Source organism: Manacus candei, unplaced genomic scaffold (genome assembly GCF_025592945.1).
Source record: "Manacus candei isolate 608988 ecotype Guabito, Panama unplaced genomic scaffold, ASM2559294v1 h1tg000020l, whole genome shotgun sequence".
NCBI lineage: Eukaryota > Metazoa > Chordata > Aves > Passeriformes > Pipridae > Manacus > Manacus candei.
Genome location: NW_026138068.1, coordinates 4,267,236 through 4,295,095, shown reverse-complemented (window position 1 = coordinate 4,295,095; position 27,860 = coordinate 4,267,236). Strand labels below are relative to the sequence as shown.

Genomic DNA, 27,860 nt, shown 5'->3' with positions numbered 1-27,860 from the left:
CACAGTACAACTGACCCAGCCTGGGGGTAACCCAGCTGCCTCCTGACCTGAAATCAGGTGTTTCCATTGTTTTGGAGGTGGTTTTTGCCTCTCTCAAGTTTTCTTGGTGGCCGAGAGCAAGCGGGGCAAGAGTAGAGTGCAGCAGGGAAATCTTGCAGCCTCAGACTTCCTTCCGGTTGTGGGGCAGTGGTGGCAAGAGATGAGTTTATTTCTTTGAAATCCAGACTGCCCTGGTCTCTGCTGCGGTGCCAGTGCAGTGCCGAGCTGCCCGCTCTGGAAAGCAGTGTCAGGGTTAGGAGCGACCTGGGGTTTGCCATTAGAGCGACATCTGCTTTCACTTCCTGATTTGGGGCTTGGAAGGCATTTGTCTGTCTCAAAATGAAACCTTAAATCCCCTCTGGTCACCCAGCTGCTCTCACATGAGGCTGGGCACCATCACTGCTGCCAGTGCAGCAGCTGTCAGGGACCAGACAGGCGTCTCCCCAGTATGGACCTCACCTGTCCGTGGGCGTTCTCCTCCAGCGGGAGTGTGTCCGGAAGAGGGAGGAGTGATTCGGGGGGTGGAGGGTGGGAGGAGGCTCATTTGTGTTGCAAATTGTATTTCAAAGTTACCAGGCTGGTCCCATAAATACTTGGCAGAAAGGCAGTGCTGGACCTGGTGGGTGACTGGGTGGATGTGCCATGAGGATGTCACCGAGGGGGATATGGTGTGGAAACCTCTTGCAGTGCCACGTTTTGTTGGAGCCTGGGTTTGCTGTCAGTGGGGATGTGCTCGTCCTGTTCCTGGGCCAAAAAGGAAGAGCATCAGCTGGAAAAATACTTTTGGTTTCTAAGGTGGTGTAGGAGCTGCGGGGCATCACACTGTGGCCAGGCTACCACAATGTATGGCCTTGGACAGGGGCTGGGTGCCTGGCTCTTGATTTTGGGGAGCCAGGCCCATGCATGGAGCTGCCCCATGGCCCCAGTCCCATCAGCATTGCCGACACAGAGCCGTGAGCACTGGAGCTGGTGTGTGTGTGTGTGGGAAGGAGTGCCCAGCTGTGGGCACCATGGCAAGCCTCTGCCCAGCATGGTTTGCTGGCAGCTCCAAAATTACTGCCCTTCACACCCTGCTCTCCTGCCCCCTGTGCCTCCTCCCAAGGCCAGGTTTCAGTCCCTTTTGGCTCAGTGGACTCAGGCAGGCACTGTGCTCTCTCCTGGTTCATGGAGCAGGGGTCCCTCCCCAGCACAGGGGCTTTGGTTGCTGAATCAAGCACCTAATGCTCTGGAGGATGCTCAGGCAGAAGGTGTGGGGGGTGGGAAAAGTCATGCTGGATGAGAATCATGGTTCCACTAAAGATGTTGGGTCTGGAAGGGAAGAGCCTGAGGGTAACTGATGGCCTGTTTTGAGAATTCACCCTTGGGTTGGTCCCCTACCCTGGAGCACGTCCATGCCCTAATAAACTGTATTTCTTTAAGCAACATGACTCATTCTCAGCCTGAGCAGCCATCGAGGGCCAGGCCTGGAGGAGCTGCCCTTCCCAGGCACTTCTCTGAGATCCCTCTCTCCCTCTGCCCTTTCAGGAACAGAAGTTTTGCCAGCGCTATGACCAGCTGATGGAGGCCTGGGAAAAAAAAGTGGAGCGCATCGAAAATAACCCCCGGCGCCGTGCCAAAGAGAGCAAAGTGCGGGAATACTATGAGAAGCAATTCCCGGAGATCCGGAAGCAGCGGGAACTGCAAGAGCGCATGCAGAGGTTAGAGGAGAAGCGGTAGGAAGGGGCTGAGCTGGTATCAGACAGCCTTTCTTTTTTCTTTGGGAATGGGTGTGGGATTTGCTTGCGGGAGGAGTGGGCTGGGATGGTTGTCGGTCCCTTTTCTCCCTCTCTGGTCAAAGGCAGAAACCAGCAGACGAGCAGCCTTGCTGCTTTTTCCCCAGGGTGGCTCAGCACAGAGCCAAAAGAAGGACAAATGTTAGGAATGTGACTGCCTGTCTCACCTCTGCTGCTGATCTCCCAGCTGGCCATGTTGGAGCCAGGGGCAGCTCCTTTGTGCTGGCCACAGGACAGCGCTAATTCCTGCCTTGCTGATGGGCCCAAATTCAGTTGTATGAGACTTGCAGATGCATTTGGTCATGTTGATGATTTAATACATGCACATGCTTTGATGGGAGCATGGGCAGGGAGAAGAAACATCTGCAGAGGCTATTGGAATGGCTGCAAATTATATGAAGGGAGCAAAATGTCACTGGAAGGGATGTCCCCTGTCTCTCCCAGCCCCTGTCCATTTTCCTCTCCTCATTGGAAGTGCAACTGAGGTCACAATGTTTCTTGCCAGGAGGAGACACGATTTCATGATCTCCACCCTTTTTGCTGAAAACTCCCTGTCCTTCACATTTCAGCCCTGGGATCTTGCTCGGGGACGCCTGATGTGTGCAGAATCCAAACTGACTGCCAGCTTCCCATCCTTGTGCCCCACTAACTACTGGATGGGTCCAAACTTCCTAATTGATGGTTTTATTTTATCTTAAACAGAAAGGGAGAAATGGTACTGAGAAATGTTTTAATTTTTTACCTGCTTAATAAGAAAAGTTGTATTTCCTTGGGATGTGTGGCTGATAGTGGAAATGGGGGGAAGATGTCAATGGATGGGTTTGATTTAAAATTTCCTGGAGCATTTTCAAGCCAGATGTGGTGGCACAGTGCTAATGGCTCGGTACTATCATTGACACCTTTGTGCCATTGCTATGTGGGATGAACAGGAGAAAATACAGGGGAGAGTGTGATTGGGTGTGAAATGTGCTTATGTTCTAGCAATCCAGGAAGCTGGCACAGGTAAGGAAGGTGGTTTGAGACTGTGAGCCCTAAATGTGGGTGCCATTCCCGCAGCGTGGGATGGGGTGGCCTGGGTGGAGTGTTGGGATATGGCTATGGAGGTCAAAGTTGTCTTGAATGTGGTTTGCTGCTTATGAAATGGAGCATCAGTGCCTGAGTGTGTCACTGCCCTTTCCCAGCAGGGTAGGACAGAGGGGCAGTGGCGGGCTCTCCATGTCAGCCGCACGCAGCGAGCACGAGGTGTCAGAAATCATCGACGGGCTCTCAGAACAAGAGGTGAGATCGGGTTATCTTTTCTTGTCCTCTTCACCCCTGTGTCTTCTCCAGGGAAACCTAGAGAGTACTACCAGGTCTCATGGTGAAATTCAATGCCAAATCTAGGCCACACCGAGGTTGGGGAGGTTGCCCTGATGCCTAACACACTTTCTGGACAGGATCCAAAGTTAGGTGTTCATTTAATATCCAGCAGCATCTTTCCAACCACGTGAGAGATGTAATGGAGCTGTGCAGTGTTCTGCAGGAGCAAAATGTGGAGCTGGTGGTCAGTGGGTCGGGTTTATCGGCATTTGGCTGTCTCAGGGAAATCCCAGTATGCTGCTTGTCCTGGGTAGCACCCCACAAACACCTCCTGGCTGTGGTTTATACTGGAAGCGGAGGTGGGAAGGGAAGGGAGCCGGCGCCCAGACTGCCGGGTGGAGGGGTTTTTCTGTTTCATTTTGTTTTGAATGGGCCGTGTGGCTTGACACAGGGGAATCCTATGGAATGAATGGTTTGTACGTGAGCCAGTTGGCCCACATCTTCTGGGAGTGCTCCATTCATCTTGAAACATCCCCGTGACCTCGGCTTCGTTTGGATCTGGTTTCACAAGGGTTCCACTCTCTTGGCACAGAGGCGAGCTGCAGTGAATAGATCATGTTTGGGAGGGGAGAGCAGCCATAGCTGGGATGTTTGCTGCCTGTGCACGATGGCTCGATCCCTGTCTGGGATCCCAGGCAGTTTGCTCTTAGCCAGTTAAGGCGACAACCTGGAGGACATGGATCTTGGAAGCGGAGGGAAATTTCACGGCTCTGCAGAGGTTCGTGGCCAAGGGGAACGTTAGCTCATCACCTCCAACCTACTGCAGTGTGCTGCTGAACTCCACCCTGAGAGCCACCTGCTGAGCCCCAGATCACAGCTTCACTTGTCTCAGAGGAGACCTTAGGAGCTTCCAGCTCTTTCACAGGTTTGGAAGGAGCAGGGAGGTGAGAGCTGGGGAGCATTGCTGGCAGCAGGGCCAGCTCTCTGTCCCAGCACATTGCTGGAGAGGAGAGTGGTCTGGCTGCTGGCTGATGGGGTGTATTGGCAGTGCTCAGCACCCCAGGACCCTGCCAGGCGAGGGGAGAGGCCCTGTGCCCTCAGCTGAGGCAGTGCTCCTGCCAGCTGCCTCTCTGCTCTGCACAGAGGCTTCTCCTGTTGCCGTGGACAGCCTGTGGTTGTCCGGATCAATGCTCTGGCTGCGAGCTGTCTCTGACCTCCCACCATGAGGTGACACCCCCAGGCATCTGGAGCAGCCGGTTGCTAAACAGGAGATGTCCTAGTGAGGATGAGGAAGGTGATCAAATGTGTTGAAATGTCCATGTCTGTGTAGTGAGCTGCACTTTAGGAAGAGGAGGTGGGGTCTGATCAGGCCCAGCAGGGAAGCAGAGCGGTACCAGGCAGGCAGGGGTCGGCAGCTTGTTGGAAGGATCAGACATTACTGTTCTCCCAGGAACAAGCATCTGCCTGTAAATTAAAGCAAACAGCACTGGAGACCTGGCCTTCCTGGGTTAAGGGTGGAAGTACTTTTAAGCAGTGCCATTTCAGGTTGACAGGGAGGACTCAGGGTGATGGTGCAAATGAAAGAGGATGGCCAGAACACCTCTTCATCCCTGCAGGGTGAACCTGTGCTGGGGAACCACCAGCAACTCAGCTGAAGGGACAGTCCCTGCATTCAGGCAGAGGATGGCACAAATGAGACATCACAATGGCCTCTCTAATTGCAAATACTTAAGGAAACCAGTGTGCCCAGTCCGTCCTGTCCTGGTGTGCAGCTGGGGCTCTGAATGAACTTTGTGTTCCATAGGATGGAGTAAAGGCATCAGATTATGTCCCAGGGTGTTGCAGTAAGAAGAAAAAAAAAGAAATTACAGCCCCGTTATAGTGACATTTGAAACCTCTTGGAACAATTTAGGTTTCCTGTGGAAGGGAGAAATGACATCTCCCTCTGCCCACCCATTCAGGAAGCTTTGCAGAGCTGGCCCACTTCCTTTGCAGTTTGGGTGGGGGGATGAACCTCCATGTGGCCATGGGTTTGATGGCTGGGAAAGGGTCTGCATTCCCTGTGCCACCGCTTGACTTGTCTCTCATCATGGTCAGGACCTGTTTTGCTTAAATCATTTCCATGCGGAATCTTAAAGCCTTTTAATCCAAAATGAAAGAATAATTGTTTCCTGGCTGACTGTGATCGCCTCTTTCAGTGTTTAATTTACAATTACTCTAGCAATAAAGCTGTCTAGTGCTTGCTTTTGAATTCTCCTGTTCTTCCTCCTCCTGTCCTTTTCCTCTTGAACATCTGTCCCCTGCAGTCCCCGCGGGCCCGTGGTGCTAACCAACTGTTCTCTCTGCTTTCCCCAAAGAACCTGGAGAAGCAGATGCGCCAGCTCGCTGTCATCCCGCCCATGCTCTACGATGCTGACCAGCAGCGCATTAAATTCATCAACATGAACGGCCTCATGGATGACCCCATGAAGGTCTACAAGGACCGGCAGGTGATGAACATGTGGAGTGAACAGGAGAAGGAGACCTTCCGGGAAAAGTGAGTGCAGCCCACACACCTCTCTCAGTGCAGCCTTTAGGGAACGTGGACAGGATCCGTGCAGGGCTTCAGCCGGGGCCCCAGCACGCTAAGACAGGAATTTCCCAGGGGCTTATCTTGCCCCCCAGGGACACAGCTACAGTCCCTGTGTTACCTTGAACCTGGGCACAGGGTGATGGACCTGCACAGAAACCTCAGGCCTTGCTGTATGGTTGGGGTGTTCGTGCCCGTGTGCTGAGCTGTGGGAAGCTGCTTCTTGCGACAGGGTGAGAATGGGAAGTTTTTCTGCTTTTGCATTCCCTGTTGTATCAGCCAGTTCAAGGATAACACCAATGAAACCAAACACTCCATACGCATTACCTTTCTGTATTTACATGCTATCCTTTGGGCACTGTGTGTCCAGGGGAATTCTCGTGGCTGTCAGTGTTCAGCCCCCCTATGTGGACCCCCTCAGGCTGCAGCTTCCAGCTGGTGCCCGTCCCTCAGCGCTCCGTCCTGCTGTCTGCTGGATTTGCCACCGGCTGCTGTTTCCATGGATGCATTCCCACATCAGACACGTGCAGACTCTGGCTGTGGTGCTTTCTACTGTTTGCAAGCAGTGCTTGGGAACAGCTTTGCTCTAGCAGCTGAGATCAGTTGGGTGATGACTGTTCCCTTCCCTGGGTACCACTGTGCTGTCAGCCAAGATGGGGGTCCCAAGCTCAGTCTCACATCCAGACTCCCCTGTATCTCATAGCCCTATACCAGGTGTGTTTGCATAGAGGACTGGAGCAGCCTTTGTGCCCCCAGTGTGCTGTGTTTGTCTGTGAAAACAGAGCTGAAGTTCAGCTTCTGGCAGGATGAGATCTCTTGCGACTCCCTGCTGTGGACCAGGAGGGACATGGAGTTATGTGGGTGTGCCAGGGCCACCTTGTTCCTTTGCAGCAGCACCACTTAGTCTGGCCTCCAGACTGTTGTGGGATGGCTCCATGGATTACCAGCAGGCCCACAGCCAGCCAAGCTGGAAGCTTCTCTGTGTCCAGGATCCCTCCTCCTGTCCCTGCTTGTGACAACTCCCGTTTGCAGCTGAAATAATTAATTGCCAAGATGGACCGAAAAAGAACAAAACAAGCAAACCAGCTCCCAGCCTTTGCTAGAGGAGAATCCTCATTGCTAATTAGCCTTAAAATGTGCCACTCCAAACAGCAAGGCTTGCCACAAATGACGCAAAGGCTAATTACTTGGTCTTTAATGGCAGGGCCGTGCCTGGCTAATGGGGCTGGAAGAATCCACACCCAGTGTGTGCATCCTGCTGTGCACGGTGGTTTCTGTGTCATCACTGTGGGTGATATAGAGCTTGAGGCATAAATACAGCAGAGTTTCAGGGCTCTCACAAAGCTCATTTTGAGAAATTGGTACTCAGGAGCTGTAAGGAGGGTGCAGGGAGTCCTGCCCTGGCTCTCCCCCACCCTGGCGTGCTGGTAGCTGAGCTGCCTGCTGTGCTGCAGCTTCTAACCTGGGTTTTTAAGGTGAACCAGAGTTGTGTCATCTATGATTGTGACCCAAAGCTGGCCTCCTCCTGAGACCAGGAAAACCTGGAGCAACCTTTTGTTCAGCCCTGTTGGCGGGTGCTCTTGGAATAAACAGCCAGGCACTGCAAGGCCGACAAATGCCAGGTCTGAACTATTTTAGCTGTCAGAACATAACCACGAGGAAGAGTCTGATTTGATTTGCTTCTGGGCAGAATTTCAGGTCTCTGTTGAGAGTCCATTGCTGGCCTACTCCAGGGAAGCTGTGGCTTGCTGGTGAAGGAGCAGGGTGTTGCTCAGGCATTGAAGCGCTGCCGTGCTGCACACTGTGACAGTGGAGCATCCATCTCTCATCATGGGGACATGGCCTGCCCCGTGAAAGAGAGTGGATTGTCACCTGCATTGCCCCTGACAGGGCTCCATGCCCTGATCCCAGGTTGTCTGAGCAGCCTGGCTGCTTTGCTTTTTTCCTTTTTTTTTTTTCCCCCTAGCATTTCTGGTTTCTTTTTTTCTCTAGTGACCACTTATGGGGACAGTGTTCTCATTGCAGTGCCACCCAAAACATATGGGATCCTGCATAAGAAGGGCATCAGCATGTGGGTGACAGCACCCGCATCCTAATGCCATGGCTGGAGTTGGTCAGGCCCTCACTGAGTTCAGTTTAGTGCCTTGACTCTGAGTTTGGCACTGGGACAGAGCAGCAAAGGTAGGAGAGAGCTCAGCCAGCTGCCCCAGGGGAATCACTGGCAGGGCTGGAGACACCAAGGTGCTGGCTACATCCCGCCCATGTTACGCCCACACCACAGCTCTCCCACCTTTTGCCTCCGATCCACTTCCCCAGGGCACAGAGCCATCAGCTCCTGGGAGCTGGCAGAGGTGCACGAGCTGAACGTGGCCGCTCGGCTACCCAGGGGTAAAGCCTGTGCTGGTGGCCTCTACTCTGGGGCTGGTGCTGTGCTCCAGCCCTGGCACAAAGTCACTGCTCACCAGGCTCACCGTGCTTTGGTGATGCACCAGTTAACTGTGCTGCCAGCGGGACCACCTCGTGCCAAGGGCTTGCTGACCTGATTTGTTGGAAGAACCATCTCTCTGCCTGGGGTCAGCTTCCCCTGAGCGGGCAATGTTGGCTCCTGGGCTGCCGGAGCCACAGATGAGCCTGCTGACAGCTCCTCTACTTGCTGGGCACGAGTCAGTGTTCCTTGGAGCCACTGTGCCACCGGGGATCTCTTGAGCTACTCAGCATTGTGGCAGCTCTGTACTTCCTCCTGGGGTTTGGGTTTCCCTTCCTGCCCTTTGCAGCTGCTCCCAACAGCCCAGCGGGGCTTGGAGTCCTGCTCAGTGGCAGGGCCACACACAGACATGATGTGGGGTGTGATGGCAATTCCTCTCCCTTTCCTTGCCAAATCCTGAGACCTTGGCCAAGTGTGCTGCTGCCCTCTGTGCCTGTCCTGCTGTTGGTGTGGGCTTGGGTGTCCATGGGATCGAGCAGGGTGATGAGCAGCTGTCAAGCACTGCTGACCCCTCTTCCCACGATGAACATTCACACATCGAAGCTCCCAACCAGCCCAGCTCCACTGGGCTAAATTTAAAGTTCCTGCCTTTCTGGGAAGCTGAGCACCAGACAAGTATTTTCTCAAACCCCGAAGTCCCTCAGGGATCTGTCCTCGCTGCTCCGGGCACGCAGGGCACGGCAGCCCAGCTGTGAGGGGGTCGGAGCCAGCACCCAGACTAACCCTCTCCCTCTCGCTCCACAGGTTCATGCAGCATCCGAAGAACTTCGGCCTGATTGCATCCTTTCTGGACAGGAAGGTAAGCCTCCCTGCCTGGCTTTAACCTGAATCATGCTGTCTCTCCCCCATCACTTGGCTCGTGGTGCTGGAGCTGCCAGCAGTTGCTGGGCACCTGTGGGCGGTGGTGGCTCCGAGCCCCGGGCACGGTCCAGACGCCTCCCGGCTTCCTGTAGGGACGAGGGACTGAGTCAGCTGCGGAGAGACTGGGAGCTCGGAGCCGAGAGGTGTGAACGCAGCCAGCCTGGCGCGTGGGTGTCTCAGCCCACCCCGTGATCTGCCTGAGGAGCTGCTTTCCAGCATCTCCCGGAGGCATTTTGCACCAGCCAGGCTGTCACACAGGGAGTGGGCGCTCGGCTGCCCAGCACAAAGTGAAGGGGTCTCTTTGCTCATAGAGAAGATCATGAGGGTGGGCTGAGCCCCATTTCATCCAACAGTTCGGGTGGGTGTCCTATAAGCATGTACATCTCCCCTTGGTGTTTAGGAAGAGTTTGTTCGTAGGACCTTTCCCAGGCTTCTATGTTGTGCTGCTTGGAGTTTTCTTTTACTGTTAATTGGGTTGATGAAGAAAGGTTTGAGAAAGAGATCTGGTGAAGAGTGAGTCTCTGGTCCCATTCTAAGCAAGACCAGGTACCTTCTGTGGGACAGGCCATATGGGCAAATCCTGGACAGACACAGCCTGGAAAGAGAGCGATATCCATCACCCAGATGCTCTCCTGAGCAGGAAACATTTGAGAGCTGCTGCTTTTCTGGTCCCTGTAGTTAGTTGCATCCTCTACCCTTCTCATGCAGGGCGTCATCCATGCAGTGTTCCCTCACTCTGGGGGAACCCCTCTGCCCTTTAGAGGGTGGCCTTCAGAGGTCCTTTCTACCTTAAATTATTCTCTGCTTCTGCATGACTCAGGCTGGGGAAATAATTTATAAGGCCTTGACCTTCCTGTCCAAAGTAACAAGGAAGCAAAGGCCAGCAGTCACCTCGTGCTGCTGCTGTTGCTGTAAGATTCCGAGCTCTTCAGCCTTTCCCATTTGGTAAAGCCGAAAGTGGTGGGACTTGGATGATGTTCACAATCCAGTCTGTGTTCCAAGCTGTAAAATGTCTTCTAATTTTATTTGTACTCGTTTGTAAATCAGGCTGTAATTATGATACAGAACACATCCATTATCCTGTTGGAGAGAGATGCAAAGTATGGCTCAATGTAATGAATTAATAGATTTTTAAATTGCATTATAAAAAAATAGTGATCTTAGCCCTTGGAACAGATGACTGTAAGTTTTTGTGTTCGCGTGTGTGTGTATAATCAGAGCTAGTTTAGAAGGAGATCCAATTAACACTTTAAAAGTTGCAATCTGTTTTTGCAAATGGTTCCACTCCTTGCAGAGGGATGGGGCGAGCACAGCCCCCGGGCACCCCCAGGCGCACGCAGCTGCCCCCGGCTCCTGAGCACTTGTGGTGTGATGGGTCTGTGGGATTATTCCTGTTCATGCAGCCACTGATCCCCTGTATGTGAAGGTGTAGCCTGAGACCAGTATTCAGGTGTCCACCCAGTTCAGCAGAGGATTTTTCCCAGCATGCTGGCATGCTCTGTGCTGTTCAGGAGCAGGATGTGTCCTGGCCATGGTTCCTTGTTTTCCTAACACATCCAATCTGTGATGGTGCTTGTGGAGCCAGCCACTGGAGTTGGAGTTGGGATGGCAGCTCCTGAACACTGGGATCTCAATCTGTCCACAAGAAAGTCGTGGGCACTCGAGCCAGCGAGCTTAATGGGTGGAAGTAACACCAGCTGACAGTCGTGTGGCAGGTTGTGCCTTGTGTAACCTCAACAGAGGGTGACAGGCAGCTCCTTCTTCTGCCTCTGGTTGCCACGGTCATCTGGGGTCAGCCCTTCCCCTGCTTCGTTTCCAACACGGGGTGCTCTCTGCTCAGCACCCCTCTCTGTCTCCTCACACCTGCAGGATCACCCTGGTCTGTCCCTTGGAAGAGCTCAGCCTTTTTACTGGGACATGGCCCCACTCTTCCAGCTCAGGAGGCCTTTGGGAGGGAGGTGAAAGGAAGCTGTTGGACTGCAGGTCTTCAGGATCAGCAGGAGACCCGGTGATGGCCGGGTCTGAATGCTGCTCCTGGAAGTCTGTGCCCCAACAGCGCAAGAGAACAGGACCTTCTGTTCCCTGACTTGCCCATGTCATTGCAGACGGTGGCTGACTGTGTCCTCTATTATTACCTGACCAAGAAGAATGAGAATTATAAGAACCTTGTAAGGAGGAATTACCGGCGACGCGGGAAGAGCCAGGTAAGAGCTGGAGGAGCGCGTGGAAGCGTCATGGCTTGGCCTGAGCAAGGAGCTGTAGTGCTTTCTGTGAGCCCCCAAGTGTTGCTTTTTCCCCCTCCCCACGTGGGGATCTTGCTTGCAGGTTGTGATGGGGCTGTGGTTGTGCTCTTGTAGCTTTTCAGAACATGCTTTTTTCTGGCAGTTGATGTTTGTCCGTCCCTATGCCAAGGTCACAGTATCTTTAAAAAAGCAAACAAACCCAAGATGCTTAAAAAAGAGGATGGAGTGAATGCAGAAAACCTGTCTGTGTGTCAGGAGCACAGGGTTGCCCGTGCAGCCTGGGCTCTGTGCAAGAACCGAGTGGGGCTCTCTCCTCTCCAGAGATGGCAGCTGTGGTGCCAATGACAGGGCTCCTGGGAGCTGGGTGAGGGGGTGCTCCTGCTTTGCAGAGCCTGCCCAAGGCTCTTCCTATAGGCAAAGGTGTGGGAGGAGAACGACTTGGGTGGCAGTGACTTCTGGTGATGCCTGAGCAGAGGCATATAAATTCATCTGGAGTGTGTGTGGTGTCTGAGATCCCTGTGGAGGTGTCCGAGATGCTTGTGGGGCTGGCTGATATGGCACTGAAGCTAGAGGAGACCCTCAAGCCTTTGGTTAAGGGCAGAGCAGATACCAGGGCGCCACGAGGTGCCTGTGGGTAGGGGACTGAGTCAACCCTTGCCGTTATCATGGCCAAGATACAAATCTAGACATGACCTTGACAGTGTTGCTGCTGATCCCACAATAGCCAGGTACCCAGATAAGTGCTAACCTTTTGGGCAGGTGCCTTATCCCCACAAATGCTTTCAGCCAGAGGCAGGTCCTGCTGGTGGATCCCCACATCCATGAAGTGAGTGATTATTCACGTAATGAGGAAAGTGAGGTGGCCACAAAGGGACTGTCTCCCCAGATAATGTGGAATAAGGATGGAAAAACTGGCCTGGCCCGTGCCACCACTGACATCAGCAGCTCCTCACGCTGCATGGCCATAAAAAGCAGCACTTGGGCCTAGATCCTGATTGGGAAGCAGATAGGTAGCCTCACTCCAATTTGATTTCTGCAGCATTAAGGCATCAGAATAGCTAGCACATGACGAATGTCATGGACGGGGCCCAATTTTCCCTTCTTTTTTTCAGAGACATTAGGGATGGATAAAGCCCTATTAGATTATCCAGTCCCTCTCCCAGCAAACACAGGGTGGTTCCCTCCAGTACATTTTTATAGTGTTTACCATGGTCTGTTTTGTTAGATCACAGCAACTAGAACATGAGGCCACATTTGTTTCTAGTTAGCGGTGGAGACATTTAGCACAGCTCATTCTGGTTTCAATGTTAAATTGAGCAAGTGTGGAGAGTGAGAGGCTTTTCTCTGCATCAGCCTACCTACCCCTGAGGCCAAAGGCTTGCCCATCCTGCACCCAGCAGGGACTATTTGTGTTTTGGTTTTTAAAATTATCCAAAGCATCGCTAGCTGCAAATTTCCCATGACGCTTTCCCTCACTTATGAGCCTGGTCCAGCCTGGGCACTGGAGATTTGTGCTGCCCTTTGGAACCTCATTCAGTGCCAGCCTTTGGAAGCAGGGACTTGCTTTATCAGCCGTAGGAAAAGGCAGGGCTGTTTTTGCAAGTAGGAATTGCACCGAAGGGAGCGACTGCACCTCCCCTGGAGCAGATCTCAGCCAGATTATTGATTTTGAAAGGGGAGTCCCCTTGAGTTTGTGGGGGGAAGTGGCACAGTGCATATTTCCCATTACTGTTGGTTGCTCAGGTGGAAGGTGGGATATTCAGGCAAGCTTTAAGAGCCACAGGCTGGCTGCATGATTTGCAGTAGGAGAGAGGTGCTAAACAGCAGTTGCTGTATGTAATCCAGCTGGGAGCAGCTCTTCCCCAGAGTTCTTGGTGGGTTTTGAGATGCACACTTTGTGCTGTGCTACCTCCAGTATTTGCATCCATTTCCTGCAAGGCTGCATGAGAGGAGCACTAGAAGAGCCTGTGTGCAGGCTTGGGAAGGGCACACTGCTGCATAGGCTGTGGGGGGCAGCACAGCTGGGTCTGTGCTGCAGGGGGAGGCTGTGCTAGGGTGGGATTTTGTGGTAATGAAGGGAGGAATGTGTTGTTAAAAGTCCTGTCAGAGGCTGGTGGGAGCAGTGAAGCATCTTCCTTGCACCCCTTCACAATCTCCCTTGAGCACTGTTCCCTTGGGAACTGCTTTCCCAGGCCAGGCTGAGTTGGCGCACAGCCAACCAGCATAGGAGAAGTTAGATACTGGCAGGCCTGGAGGGCTGGGATGGAGGGATGCTCCTGGTGGGATTTTGCTTAGTGAGTCTTTTCAGAAGCAGCTGAAATTCTGCCTGTGTTGCAGAAGTTGTACTCATTTGGGAGTAACCCGTCCTGAAGGCTCAGCTGGCACGCTGGCTGCCCATCCTCCTGCTTGTTCCCAGGGGTCCTGAATTGTTTGTAACCCTGTGCAGGTCCCTCATCCTGTCATCCATGTGGCCTGGTGGGGAGTGGGGACTGTGACTGAGGAGCCTGCAGCTTTGGGCTGACCCAGCACCAGCAGCTCTGCCATTACTTGCCCAGTCTTAGGCACCAGAGATGGTGACGGGATGAAGGACAGGAGACACGGAGGGACAGCACAGGGATGGGCAATGTGCAGGGAGGAGACAGAGCCCTAAGCAGCCTTCCTGCTGCACTGGGACGCATGGCACTGTGTTCCCAGCACTCTGAGCATGGATTTCCCTGCTGGTAAGGGTTCCAGCAGTTAAATGCCAAAAGCTGAGATTTAATTAATTTAGAGCAGGGGAGGAGAGGTTGGCTTTTGTATCAGATGAGAGGAGCGGATGAGGTTTGATACAAAGAGCATTTCAAGTGGCCCTATGCTGGTTTCTTCCTCCTTTTCTCATGGAGAGGTTGGTGGTCTTATTTGCTCTTGGAGGCTGTGGGGAGCTTGAGAGCGAAGGGGAGATAATTACACATAGAAATAAAGCTGCTCTGGTGTCAGGACTATCTTTGTGGCCTGCTTATTAAAAGTCCATTAAAAAATAAGAATCCCACTGCTCTCTGGCTGACGGTCCCCTGGCAAGGAATATTCCTCATAAAGCTGCTACTTATTGTTAAAAAAATCTCCTGCCAAGAGCAGGGGCTTCACATGATTACAGTTCCAGTTTGTCAGAAAACGGAGCCACCCGCTCCAAGGCAGGGCTCATGCTCCCGGCACGCTGCCTTCTCCGGACTGAAGAGTGAAAGGTACCCACATCCAGTGGGTCATGATGCATAATATTAAGGCTCCTGTGGTTAAGATATTTCTAAAATAATCCTCTGTCTTTGTATATGGAAAAGGCAATTTAACCCTGCAAAGGGGGAATTGATGGGAAGAGAAATAGCTTCCTAGTTGTTATTTCTCATTGGAAAGAAAGAAAAGAATTTGTGCCGCGGTAAAAGAGTCTGATCCAATTGTCAGTGTACAGTAATAAGCATAAATTTGCATGAGCTTGTAATGAAAGGCTCTTGTGCAGATGTGTCACCTCAGGGTCTGTGGCAGTCAGTCTTCAGGACATTTTCAGAATGACTCTGTGAACCCCCCAAATTCTATAGCAGGGGCACCAAAGCTGAAGCACCATGTGCTTTGCCCTTTGGGAAGCTGTCTTGCTGGGCTGTGGGAGCACAAGCATTGGCCTGAAAGCAGACTGGATGGAAAGTGACCCTACTTCAACATAATTATTCCGCTTGGAGCGTGAGGTTTTTATTCCAGAGTGAATTTGCTTTGATTTTGGAGTAGCGTTGCCCGTGTGGTAGTGGAGTGGCTACAGCATGCCAGATATGCTTCCTACGGTGGTGCTGGTGAATTCCTGGGGGAAAAAACCATGGGGCTCCCATGCAATGCTGGGATGGGCAGGCGAGGGGCCATCCCGCCAGGCACAGCCATCGGTGATGCTCTCTCCAGTGTCGGGTCGGTCGGCAGCGGTGATGGGCGGCTGGAGGAGCCGCCTGCCCGCCCTGGGGATGACTCAGAGGGGGATGAAGTCATGGTGGACGGACACGGCCCGCCGGACGTGCCGTCATGCCGGTCCCCCTCGGCGCTGCTGTCAGACGGTGCTCACGTATTCCCTGGCGAAAGGGCCTGTGTGTTGGCCTTGAAGCTTTCGAGGACTTACTCCGTGGCACCCGGGGGACTGGAGCCGCCCAGACCCCCCTTCCTCCGCCGAGAGCGGTGCCAGAGCTGTGCTGGCAGGGCGGAGACCCACGGTGTGACCTGGCCGGGCGGCCAGTGCTGTCCCCTGCCAGGCCCGACAGCCTTTCCCAGGCCCACCCTCTTCCCTGCCCCCTGCCAAAACCCAAATTGAATTATCCATCCCACCGCTGTCCCGCCCTCCCCAAACACAAACCATTCCCCTCACCGACGCAGATAAACAGCCCCAGCCCAGATTTGTATAAACAACCCGTTTACTTTCTTGGCAGAAGTGCATCCCAGCAGGGTCTGGCCAGGTTTGATATCTCATGGGTCCTGCAACCTCAGGAAAAATCTGGCCAGGCAGGTTTCTCTGGCCATCAGCAGCCCTGTTGCAGGGGCTGGCAGGGCTCAGGCTTCCAAATAGTGCCTGCACCCTGTCCCCAGTGCAGGAGCAGAGCTCCCACCATGCTCCAGCCTTGCCGTGCCATCACCTCCCCTCCCTCCACGAGGATCAAGTCCAAAGCTCATCAAATTGCCTCTAACACTGCAAATTGTGCAAGTGCCCCTGCTTCAGTAACCACAGCAGCTAATGAGAGGAATGATACTTGTTTCTGGGAAGCATTTGATCTTCATCAGTCTGGGGAGTGGCTTCTTGTTAGTGACAAAGGGTTTGACAACTTCTCTTTCAGATGCAGGGAGATACTTGCCACAAAATCCTGGTGTAATAATACAGCACATCGTACATATGCAGCCCTGGATGTGGCCAGTAAAGTTTGTGTCACAAATACCAACAAATTGTTCCGCAGGCATTTAAGGCTGTGCTGACTAGGGCTGTATTTAAAACAGCACTGAAATTATCCACGGGTGATCAGGGGCAGTCTGTGATGGAGCGGTTTTCCTGGTTGGGAATGGTGCCAGGGATGCCAGCACTGGAGCATGGGTTCATCTTCTGCTGATGGGATGTCACTGCTGGGACATAAAAGGGCTTGAATTTGGCTCATTTTTTGGACAAATCTGCAGTGTGTCAGGGTTGCTGGTGGTCAGGGAAACCAGGCTGAGGCTGCAGGACCCATGAGAAGTCAAAACTGGCCAAATCCCGTGGTCCTGGTCCCCCTCGAGTGCAGCCTCATGGGGAGAACATCTCACAGAGCATTAATCCCATGGGAGCTGTGCACGTGCTACTTGGTACAGGCTGTCGCTCTTCAAACCTGCAGTCACAGGTGGGGTTTATATTGGGGTGCCTGTGCAGGGGAGGTGGGTGAGGTGTGAGATACAGTGGTGCTCGAGCTGACAGCAATCCTGTAACCCTCCCTTGGCACCTACTCTTTTAGTCTGGACTCCAGTTGCTCCCAAACTCTGTCCCCCAGGGATGCCCTATAAGGTGCATGGTGCTTGTTCCCCCATCACAAGGGTGCAGCAGCTTCCCCTGCCACTTCTCCAGGCCACACAATCAGGCAAACACAATGGAAACTCGCATTCCTGAAATCTCAGCTGCAGTTTTGGGGGTGATTTAATGAGAATGATGTGGCCATATTTGGGAAAAGAATCGAAGGATGCGTCGTCACAGGAGGATGGCTGCTTGGTCCCTGGGTCCCCACACAGCCTGCTGGCAGTGCAGAGACAGCAGGGAGACCTGGAGGCTCAGAGCAGGGACAAGCACTGGCAGGCAGGGACACCCAGCCACTTTCCTCCAGGGTAGCACCGGCACAGGCTGCCAATGGACCACTTGCTGATGGACCCTTTGGCCCCCCAGCCGGGCTCTTCCTTGCTGCTTGATCACATCTGCAGGTAGCAATAATAACATAGTCACTTCAGGGAGGCGAACCCCCTCATTCTGGTTGACCTCCAAGTTGGGACTCGTGTTTCTCCAGCAGCAGGTCGATGTGTCCTCGCAGCGAATGTCCCACCACACCAGTGCCCACGTGAGTACTCCGCAGGACAGGGTTTGGGATCCAGCCTGGGCATTACCGAGCCCAGTGAGGGACCTGCAGCATCTTCCTGGCAGGATGTAGAAGCTGTTGGATTTTGGGATGATTTGTTTTATCTGTTGTTATGGTCCAGGTTTGACTAGGAATGGATGGGAAATAGGTCATTGCTAAGTTGCTTTCTAAAGCAGGCACAGCTGAAAATTCGGGAGGAGTCTGCTTCCATGAGGATACAGGGCTTGCTTTGCCCCTGGTTGTCTGTGGCGTGCATGGATGCTGCTCTGTGTCCCTCAAACTGCTGACCCAGCACCTTCCTCTGTTGACAGGGCTCGGAGAGGGGTCGGCATGTGGCCGGGGGGAGCGGGGTAAAGCAAACCACAGGGAAGAGAACACACGCGTTCCCTGCCTGGGACAGAGTGGGGGCTCATCTCTACTGCTTCCAAATGTTACGCTCTCTTCCCCTCGGGTCATTTTTCCCTTCGCAAGCAATCAAATCACTTTTTAAAAAACTCAGCAGCAACCCAGAAAAGAAACATTTCCTCTTATGGAAAAGCCCTCGGTGATTCAAGGAGGGATCCAAGTGAGCAAGGTCCTGTAAAAATCACTTCAGTGCTTCACTGGGATCATGGAGTGAGCAGTGGGAAGGTGGCAGTGCCAGCTGTGCTGGGCTGAGCCACACAGGGCCCTGATGAATGGCTCCCCTGCCCAGCCAGCTCCCAGCACTGCCCAAGATGAACCCACCCTCAGGTGTGAGCAATGGGCACGGTTGTGCAGGGTCCAGCATCACTGCAGTTGCACAGCCAGCCCCTCCCTACCCTTGACACACTGCTTGCCCTAAGACCAGTAGCCTGGGAGATGGCACAGGGCTTTCCTGTGGCATGGCAGGGCAGCCTGGCTGTGACTGCCAGCGCTTTGCTGCTGGCACTGGCCATGTTTTGTGGCCTGTGGTGCCAGAGAGCTGCACTGGCAAGTGTGTGTGGGGCCTGTCCTTGTCTCCCGGGATGGAGGGCACGGTTTTGGCATTGTCCATCTCTGCCACGTGAAGATTGTGGTTTGCAGAGTTTGTTGTTTGCCATCAGAGGAACAGCCCAGCTCGAGGCCATTGCTGTTGGAGCCGGACCGAGTGAGCCCCGTGCTCTCTATCATTCTTATCAAATCTGAGCCTGGCCCTTTGATTTTTTTGACTTGCTTCTGCAGCCAACAGCATCAAACCCAGCCCCGGGACACAAGCAATCAAAGCCAAGTCGCCGGCAGACATTCTTCTTCCTCTCCTTGTTGTTTTGGCAGCGGCTTGTTTTGCTTTGTGGTTTCTCCCATGAGCAGAGGGTGCCATGTGCGGTCGTGAGAAGCCAGGCTGTGTGGCAGTGGGTGGCAGTGAGGCCTGAGGCATTCCAGACCATTGGATCAGAGGCTCCAGGCCCTGAGAGTCAGTTCCATGACACACATATGTATTCCATAGCTGTCCTCCCTGTGTTCCGTGTCCAGACTGCCTCAAGGGGTGGTAGGTAGGTGTGGGGAGCAGTGTTTGCAGTGGCCGTGCAGTATCAAAGCTCAGCTGTGGGTGCTTCTCCCTCTGCTGTGGCATTGGCAAGTGGGGAAGGAAGCTCCATGGGGACTTCGGGTGTCTGAGCAGTGTGGTGGCTAAAGAGGCTGGTGCTGCAGGTGCTCAGTGGCCAAGTCCCTGCCCTGGCTCTCAGTGGTGTAACCTGCCAGAGGGAGAGTTTGAAAGCAGGTGGAAGGATGGATGTAGGTGGTGGAGATGATGATCCCGAGCTATGGCTGTGCCAGCCCTGTTCCTAGCAAAGATGCCTTGCACAGAATCTGTGGGACTGGGAAGAGGAGTGAGAGTCAAGTGCCAGGTGCCCAAAGGGCAGTGCATCCTGCCCCGTGGTGCCATTTCAGGATCCCATGGGATGTTCAGGAGGCACCCATGCATGCCCACAGCCATGGCAGCTGTGCTGGGGCTCCTGGAGAAGCAGCAAAGCAAACCCCAGGCGTTTCTGGCCAGCGTAGAGTCAGCCTTTTGTCTTCAGCTTATCTCGAGCTGGTTTTAATTTGCAACTCCCTGATTGCGTGCAATGACCTCGGCCCCAGCCTGCTCTGCAGCTGAGTGCCCGGAGAACATCATAAATGCCGTTGATCTGAAGTCACCCGCGGGAGAAGTGAAGAGCTGGCAGCCTGCACACGGGACAGGCGGCACAGCCGAGTGGGTGCTCCCGGCTGCCAGAGGGCTTGGGGCTCACGCTGGTGGGATGTAGCTCCCTCCACAGTCTCTGTCGAGGCAGACTTTGGTGTGACATGCTGGGGAGAGGGTTGGCATGTGTCCCTGTGCTGTCGCAGTGAGCCTGTGGCGAGGGTGCAAAGCCGCCTTCGAGCAAAAACCCTGCAACTCACTACCTGTAGTGCCTGAGGATGGACTTGAGTGGCACCAAAACCAGGTGCCTCACAGCTCAGCCTGGCATGCATGGCTCCCTCTACACTAGGGTATGCAGGGCTCATGGCTTGCTTCCTCCTGATTTAAGGAACAAACAGGAGCCAGTGGTTTTCCATGGCGTGTTCATCTCCCATAAGAGCTCAGGGCACTGTAATGATGGAAGGGGGAGACGATGCACCTGCTGGCAGCCAAATGGCATTCCCTGTGTAGCCAATCTGGACTTGAAAGCTGGCATGGGAGAGAAGGAGATGCTGCCCCAGTGGCACTTGGGCTCAGGGACAGGCTCTCTCATAATGCCATCACAGTGACCTGGTTCCCCACCAGTGCGTCCAGCAGCAAGCAGTGTGGTTGGGGTTGGCAGGAGCTGGTGGTTCTGGTGCAGGAACTGGACTCCCAGAGATGACCTCATCCCTGCTGGCAAAAGTGGTGTTTTGGTGCATGTTTTGAGGGTGCCGTGGCACAGGGAGTGAGAGGGGACCAGGGAAGGGTGCGGGTGCCTCAGTTGCAAGGTGCACGATCCAATGGTTAACGCTGGGATGTCCTGTGGGCAACAGGGAGGTCCCCTGTCCCTGGTCCCCTGCCACAGCCTGACACATCTCACCACAAAGGGGATGGGGAAGACAGCAGTCTTTTTCTGGAGGCTTGCAAGTTTGGAAAATAAATAGCCCTGCACTGTAGGTTAAGCTTGGCATCCTGGCGGATTAATCACTCTGGCTGCAGCCAGCACTGAGAGCCCCGGTGACGAGAGCTGTGGTTTATAGATGATGATTCATCGACTCGACTTAGAGCGACCACGTTATTCCAGCAGATTGCAAAATCATAAGAGGAATGTTGTGGTTAGTTTACGGCTTAACTATGCAAATCGTCAGGAAGCCTTCAGAGCCGGAGAACGTAAGGCACAGCGCGCCCGGATGGCTGGGCGGTGAGCAGGGGCCGGGAGCCGGCGATGGGGCTGTCGGGTACCGGCCGCTCGCGGGAGCCGGGGAGCGGGGAGGTGAGTGATTTGGGGGGAGATGCGGATCCGGAGCTGGCGGTGAGCGTGCGAGCGGGGCACTTCGGAGGCGAGGGACGCGCTGCCGGCTGGGAAGGGGTTTCTGGCTGGTTCCACCGGCTCCGTGCCCAGGCGAGGCGTCTCCGGCTGGGCTGGGGAAGGGCGAAGGTGGGGAGTTGCTTCCCCCACCTCCTCCTGCCCTCCCGTCCTGCTTCCAGAAGCAGGCAGTGCCTCGGCAGAGGAAGTAAACAGAGTGGGAGGAGCTGCACCTCTTCCTCGCCGGGGCTTTTTCCCGGCAAGTCCCGCTGCCAGGACGCGCAGCAAGTTGGTCCGTTCTCAGCAGGGTCAGCATTTCGGTGTCCGGGTCCTACCTGGAAGCCGGTGTCTCGCTAAAGTGCGCTTGGAGGCGAAGCTTTATTGCAGCTGAACTCCTGGTGCCGTGCCAGCCGAGCTGGCCGGGCAGGGCGAGCCGTGTCGCTCCGGGTGGGAGCCGGGCGCTGGGTGAGCGTGTGTGCCTGCGGCGGGCCCCGGCCCCGGGAACGCGCTGTTCCCGGGAGGAATGGCAGCGCTCTGCGCCGCTCCAGCTGCTCCGGGGCCGGCGGGAGGTTGGGGCAGAGGTGAGCAGGTGTTTGTAATTACGGAGCAGCTCGGGTCGGAGCGCGGGGAGCGGAGGAGGCCGCCTGTCCCCCTGGATTCGGGGCAGGGTCGGCCTCTCGCTCACGCGTCCCGTGTCCGATTTTGTCCTGGGGCCTTTTTAAATAAACAGGATGTGTCGGCAGCAAAAACAAGCAGCAGCGATGCTGAGGAGGAGGAAGGGCGGTTCGGGGTTAGAGCGTCTGACCTGGGAGGGAGGGACAGCCCTGCCCTCTGCCACAGGCATCTTCCCTGGCCTCGGGCACATCCCTTCACCCTCTTGTGCAAGGTGGGGAGCATGTACTTGGTTTGCCTCCGGGAGGTGGGGTACCTCATCCCCACGGTGGCAGGGATGTAGGTGGAGAGAGATTTAAGCTTGCCAGGAGCTGAGCAGTTTTGGTGCCAGCCTTTGGTGTGTCCGCTAAGGGCTGACCCACCTGCCAGTCCACCTCTAGCCGGGGTGGCATGAATCACAGGGAAACATCAGCTGGTAATTGGGGAAGCATTTCCTGGCCCGTCACGCTTTGGGATGGCGTCCCATCCCTTGAATCATCCAGAGCTGGTCGGTGTCCAGCACTAAGAATAGCTCCCCACACACCGCAGGGGCAGCGCGCGCCGGGAGGGGGGACCGGACAGCTCGTGGGTTCCCGGCTGTGGCTTTCCTGGCACTGTGCCATGCTATGGTCCAGTTCTGATGCTGGTCTGAGGTTTGGGGTAGAGCGTGTAGCATGGATGGACTATGGTTCATCACTAGGGGACTGTCCCATTTGTGTGTGCCATTTGTAGCTGAGCTCCCAAATGGCTTCATTCAGGACCCTGGGGTGCCCTCTCAGGGCTCTGGGTGCTGCAGACAGCCCCACAGTCTCCAGCCCAGCAGGTACCCATGGATGAGATGTGAGGTGGCATTCTTGAGCATGGCTGGGAGGTTTGGGGGGTGCCCTGCCATGCAGCCAAGCTCTAGCACAGGAGATAGGCCATCACCATGGGCTTGCCAGGGTTCAGATCAGCATTTGGCTGGGAGCCTTCCTCAGATGAAGACATGAGCGCAACCATGGGTGTGGAGTTGGGGCAGTTTTCCCCACTACGGCCTGGTGGTGACAGTGCTGCCCATTTTAAGTATTTCTCCCTGGTAGGAGAGGTCTGACAGGTGAGACCTATCCTGTCTGTCCTGCTGGGTGCAAGGTGCTGTGCCCACCTGGTTCTTGCTCCTCGCATCAGACACCCACCCGTGGCTGGAGCAGGGCAATCACTAGAGGGCATCCTTGGATCAAGATGTGTCTCCGCACTGGGAGAAGCCCTAATTTGATGTCCTACCAGGCTGGGCTTGGAGGAGAGAGTGTGCAGTGGCCCACTGAAGCCAGACCAGTGGGTTTGCCCATCCTCATCATGACGGAGCTTGGCAGATGCTTCTCTGGGGAAGCACCTGTGTTGCAGTGTGAGCTGCTGCGGCCACTCATCTCTCCCTGCCTTCTCACTCATGCGTTTGCAGGCTGGCACAGGGAGCTCCTTGGCATTACTGCCATCCCAGCCTGTTCCCTCTGGGGAAAAGCTGCAGTGGCTGCTTGGGCTGACAGCCCCCTGGTTCAAACAAGTGCAGAGACAAGATGATGCTGAACCTTCCCCTGGGAACTGCACCAGCCTGATGTTGGGGCAGGGACTTGTACAGTCATGACTGGCTTTAGAGCTGGAGGTGAGCTGTGATCTCTGGGATGCAGGGTTTCCTCCATCTCTCAAAAAAAAAATATTTGCAGTGGAGTGGTAGACATACTGCAAACCTTGTATGGGCTCCCCTCCTTTGCCAAAACTTTTGGTGAGGGGAATGTGTGTGGGTGGTGATGGCCAGGGCTGGGGCAGAGCCTGCCTCTCTGCCTGCTTGGCCCTTGGAGGCTGCAACCCTCACCTCGTGGGTGTCTGTCTGAGCTGAACCCACAATCAGGGTTTACTATGCCATGACTCAGAGTCAGAGAGTTCAAGGCAACACCGGGGAAATGCGCGTGACGGATGCTCCTTGCTCCTCCGCAGCCAGTGAGGGTTTCCCACCTCTCTGTCCCAGCAGGCTTGTCCACTGCCCTCCTCCTTCTCCCCTCTTTTGCGGGCTGGTGAGGGCAGTGCCTGGTATGCTGGGTATGACACTTGGCCAGGAGACAGTCCATTCCCCAAGCCTTAGCGGTCTGTGGGCTTTGGAAGATCGTAAGCAACTGAGTGCTCATCCCAAGTGTCCCTGGCTTCCTCTCCTCTGGGTCCTCTTGGCCTTGGATCCCGCGGAGCCATTCCTGGGGGTGCAGTGGGACTGTGAGCTTGATGCATTGTGGTTCTGTTCTGGCAAGGAGGTGCTGCAGGGGCTGGCTGAGCATGTCATGCATGTGGGGATCCTGATGGCACAGCTGCCACCCCCCCCGTACAAAGAGGAACTGAAAGTCCGCAGGGTTTCAGTGATGGCAGTGCCTGGATTTTAAGGACTTTTGTTGAACTGGAGCCTGAAAGAATCAGCAGTTTTCTTGTTAAACTGCTCCATTTGACAGCTCCACGCTTCTCATTTTAGCACCAGCCTGTGGGGGCAGAGAGCTTCACTTGCACCCTGCGCTGCTGCTGCAGGGATGCCCATGTTCAAAGCAGCCTCCTAGTTCTGCAGATTGGTGACATGCCAGTCCCATTGGCTCCAGGGATGCAGGGACACCTTGTCCACACTTGCTGTATGGCTGTGTGCCAGCCATACCAGGCTGCCTGGGATCATACTTTCTGCTAATAAATCCACTTTAAGGCAATTTCCCCCCTGTTACATCACCAAACCCTTTCCCTAGTGGTGGAAGCCCTGCAGCCTGGGCAGGGACCGGGTGAGCCCGGGTGGGTTTCCTGGAGCAAGCAGCCTTGCATTAGCCAGGAGCAGGATGGTTTAATAAATCATTTCCGTCTCTAATTTCTTGTTCTCTATGCAATGCCTCTCATTCGCTGGTTGCCAGAGGGAAGGGAGGTCAGGGGAACCAGGCCTCCCCAGCAACCTCCTTCCTGCAGCTGTTGAAACAAAATCCAGAACTATAATAATCACTGTGTCCCTCCCTGGGGTACGGGGGTGCCTTCGGTCTGAGCGGCAGCAGCAGTGTTGGAGTGGTTGGGCACATGGCTTTTGCAGAGGATGCCAGGTAGTACAGAGTGGGCAGGGAGCTGGGCATTTCCACTGCTTGGTGATATGGAGTCACAAACTTTCCCCATGGGCTGTGTCAAATGCTTGGGAAAAAGATCACAGCATTCGTATTGCTGATCGTCGGGGTGTCACTGGTGCCCCTGTCTCCTTCATGCTCCATCAAAATGCATCCCACTGGCTGCAAATCACCACCCATGTGGCTAAGCCATGGTCTGCAGGAACAGGGGAGTTGTTCTCACCTCCCTGCCTTACCCCTGCATCAGATCCTCTCTTGCTGCCTGATCCCAAGGGAGCTGCCGGGTCTGTCCCGCTGCCTGGAACAGGAGCCAGAGTGCAGCTGCCTTGGCCGATCCTGAACCACCTCTGATCTCCCCGGAAAGCTTTCGGCCCCTGTGGCCTCCAGCAGTGCCCTGCCTGCACCCTCTGCCTGCAGCTCTTTCCTCTTGGCCGCTCGCCCCCTGCATTGTTTTGTGGCGGTTGTTTGGGTTGGCCCAGGTGCTGCCATGTGTCTGCCTCAGCACTGAGGGCTTGGTTTATTTTATGTCCCTTGTTTTGCAGCAGCAGCAAATGCCCCGGAGCAACCAAGATGAGAAAGATGAAAAAGAGAAAGAAAAAGAGAAAGAGGGAGAGAAGGAGGAAGACAAACAGGAAACAGAAAATGACAAAGAAGAACTGACAAAGTAAGGACAACTATCCCTGCCTGGCTCCAGTGAGAGCTGGGCATTGGGGTGGGTCTGCAGCGATGGGATAAGGTGGTGGGATGCAGCATTGTTCAGGGCTACCTGACCCTGTGCAGGATCGTGTGCGCCCACCTCACCTCCTCCACAGGGAGGGAAAGGCAAAGCCTCCTCCTCATTCCTCTTCCCTGCTGCTCCCAAACTGGGAAAGCAACTCAATACGCTTTTTTTTTTTGTATATCAACCCAATCAATCTGCAAAGCTCCTCTGATCCTCTAGCTTGTTTTGTTGTTAGGGGAGCCTCTGGAGCTGGAGGAGCAATTCGGGCGCAGCGGAGCGCGGCACTTCACCTTTAGTGTTATTGATGTCAATGTGAGCACTCCCAGATGAAGGGCTCCAGCCAGCCCTGCCTCCCTCACGCCGAGCATCAGTGCCGTGGCAGGGAAAGGTTGGCACGCAGACCGCTCGCTATCTGTAATGGGCTTAATACTTGGTTTAAAAGAACATCTGGCTTCATTATATCTAGGCTGCAAAGACATTTGCCAGCAGGTCCCTTTCAGGAAGATAAATGAGGAGGAGGCAGGGATGAATTTGAATGGTCTGGTATTAAACCTGTCTCCATCAGGTCTCTGCGTGCACTTGGTGGTGGAGCTGCAGCCAGCTGCAGAAAGAAAACCCCACCACAAATCACCCCACCTCCAATCCCGGCCGGGAAAAGAGCCTGCGTCTGCAAAAAAAAATGCAGACCTGCCCCCCCAAAGACCAACAAAAAAAAAAAAAAAGGAAAAAAAAAAACAAAACCAAAAAAACATCCCCAAACACATGCAGAGAAATAATTGCTTGACCTAAAAATCAGATCAACCCAACAACGTTTTTCTTTTCTTTTCTCCTTGTTTTTGCAGGGACAAGAACGACGACACGTCCGGGGAAGACAATGATGAGAAAGAAACAGTCACCTCCAAAGGTCGCAAAACTGCCAACAGCCAGGGCCGGCGCAAGGGCCGCATCACCCGCTCCATGGCCAACGAAGCCAACAACGAGGAGGCAGCCACGCCGCAGCAGAGCGCAGAGCTGGGTAGGTGGCAGGGCACGGGGGCACCTTGGCAGGGCTTTTGGGGTGTCCGTTGTGCTGGGATGTGACATCATCCTGCTCTGCCCCCCCCAGCTCACGGAGGAGGGGTTTCCTTCATGAAATCCTTCTTTTTGGAGAGCAGCAATGAGGTTTTTTCTGTCCCGTGAATTACTCAGCGTGGTTCACTCAGTTAAGTGGGGGCATTTGTGCAAGCCCAGGCTGTCCTGGCTGACTGGGTTTTATGGCCTCAGAGGGAAAGTGTTGCAAAAGAGCAAAGGGGAAGCCGTCCGTTTTAGCAGTGCCTTGGCTGGGTTCCTGCAGGGCTCGTGTCCCTCCTGCACCTGGAGCTGTTTCCCTCTGCAGCTTCTCGGGCTTTGAGTACCCTCAACCTCCGCGCAGAACCCTGCTCTGGCTCTGCCTGCTCAGGCTTGCCTGGGTCTCTGCCAGTTCTGCCCTCTGTTTACAAATTTACCTGGAGCCTGAGCAGCTGCAGCCTGTGGGACCTGTGTCCCCTTGGCTTTGGGCATTGGGCTGGTCCATTTCCACCCATAACTGAGGAGGCAAAGGGTGCTGCCTGTAATGTGGCACCCAGGGACCGCACCAGCCTGCGACCACATGTGGCAGTTGGCCATAGCCATGCCATGCTGCCATGCCTGTCTTGGACTAGATGGGAATTCGTGGCAGCATCCACAGCCCCACGTCAGGCGCATCTGCCTCTCGCGTCTGTGGCATCAGTAGTGTCCACCCTGGGGAACAGCTCATGTATTGACTTAGAGAAGCATCGAGGAATTTGGATGATTTTCCTATATTTTCTACTCTCATCAAAGTACAAAATTATTGCTGTGCTACCTAAGGCAGGTAAAAATAAAAGCAGGGTGACTCCTCTCGGTTTCCTTGCTCTGCAGTTTCTTGCTTGTGCTGTTCCATGTGCTATAAATCACGCGGAGGTGTTTCGCCTCCCTGTTCTCTGCTGACAACTGGCTGAAGCCTTGATTGCGAGCGCTCTGTTTTCATACAGGCGATATAAATAGTCCCCAGCACAACGGAGCCCTGCTCTCTCCCTCCAACTTGTTCAGCAGTGCTGCAGAGAAGCAGCAGATAATGCCAATAACTTAGATGGGATTTTTTTATCCCAACATCTCAGAGTCCTTGATAAACTTCGCTGCGAACACAGAGAAAAGGCTTTAGACCATGTTAAATTGGGAAAAGGGAATGGATCAATTCCAGTGACATATCTGAGCAATTGGTTTCACTTTATGTCTCTCCAATAGCGCTTTAATTTAGGTTGGCTAAGAAAGTTATTGCATTTTAAATACCAATTGAACATTAAAAAACAACACAAAACCGTATTGTGGTTTAACTGCAGCGTGCCAGAGCTCCCTGTAGGCATCTGTTTCATAACTGCGCAACCTCAGTCAATGCCATTAATCAAACCAAACGGGCCGTTTCTGTGACATTTCTTTACCATACAACAACAGCCATCACCAGCTGAGCCAAGGGCCGGCACAGCACTGGGGACACTCACTTTTACGTAAACGAGTGTCGCGGCCCCGGCTCTGCCCGCAGCCAGGG

The 27,860-nt window shown here is 54.3% G+C and overlaps 1 protein-coding gene across 13 annotated transcripts in view; it reads left to right on the top strand.

Annotated features, from left to right (window-relative positions):
* Window positions 1–27,860, top strand: part of NCOR2 (nuclear receptor corepressor 2) — a 238,542-nt gene that overhangs the window by 152,942 nt on the left and 57,740 nt on the right. For 4 of the 13 annotated variants that reach the window (XM_051785669.1, XM_051785668.1, XM_051785661.1 and 1 more), the window contains exons 10-16: window positions 1,564–1,751; window positions 2,993–3,089; window positions 5,468–5,646; window positions 8,909–8,963; window positions 11,131–11,229; window positions 25,098–25,219; window positions 26,119–26,291. In XM_051785669.1, the coding sequence (XP_051641629.1) occupies window positions 1,564–1,751; window positions 2,993–3,089; window positions 5,468–5,646; window positions 8,909–8,963; window positions 11,131–11,229; window positions 25,098–25,219; window positions 26,119–26,291 (913 nt within the window). Of the gene's footprint in view, window positions 1–1,563; window positions 1,752–2,992; window positions 3,090–5,467; window positions 5,647–8,908; window positions 8,964–11,130; window positions 11,230–20,692; window positions 20,768–25,097; window positions 25,220–26,118; window positions 26,292–27,860 lie in introns of those variants that run through there. The other 9 variants (XM_051785666.1, XM_051785674.1, XM_051785665.1 and 6 more) reach the window with 7 other exon arrangements.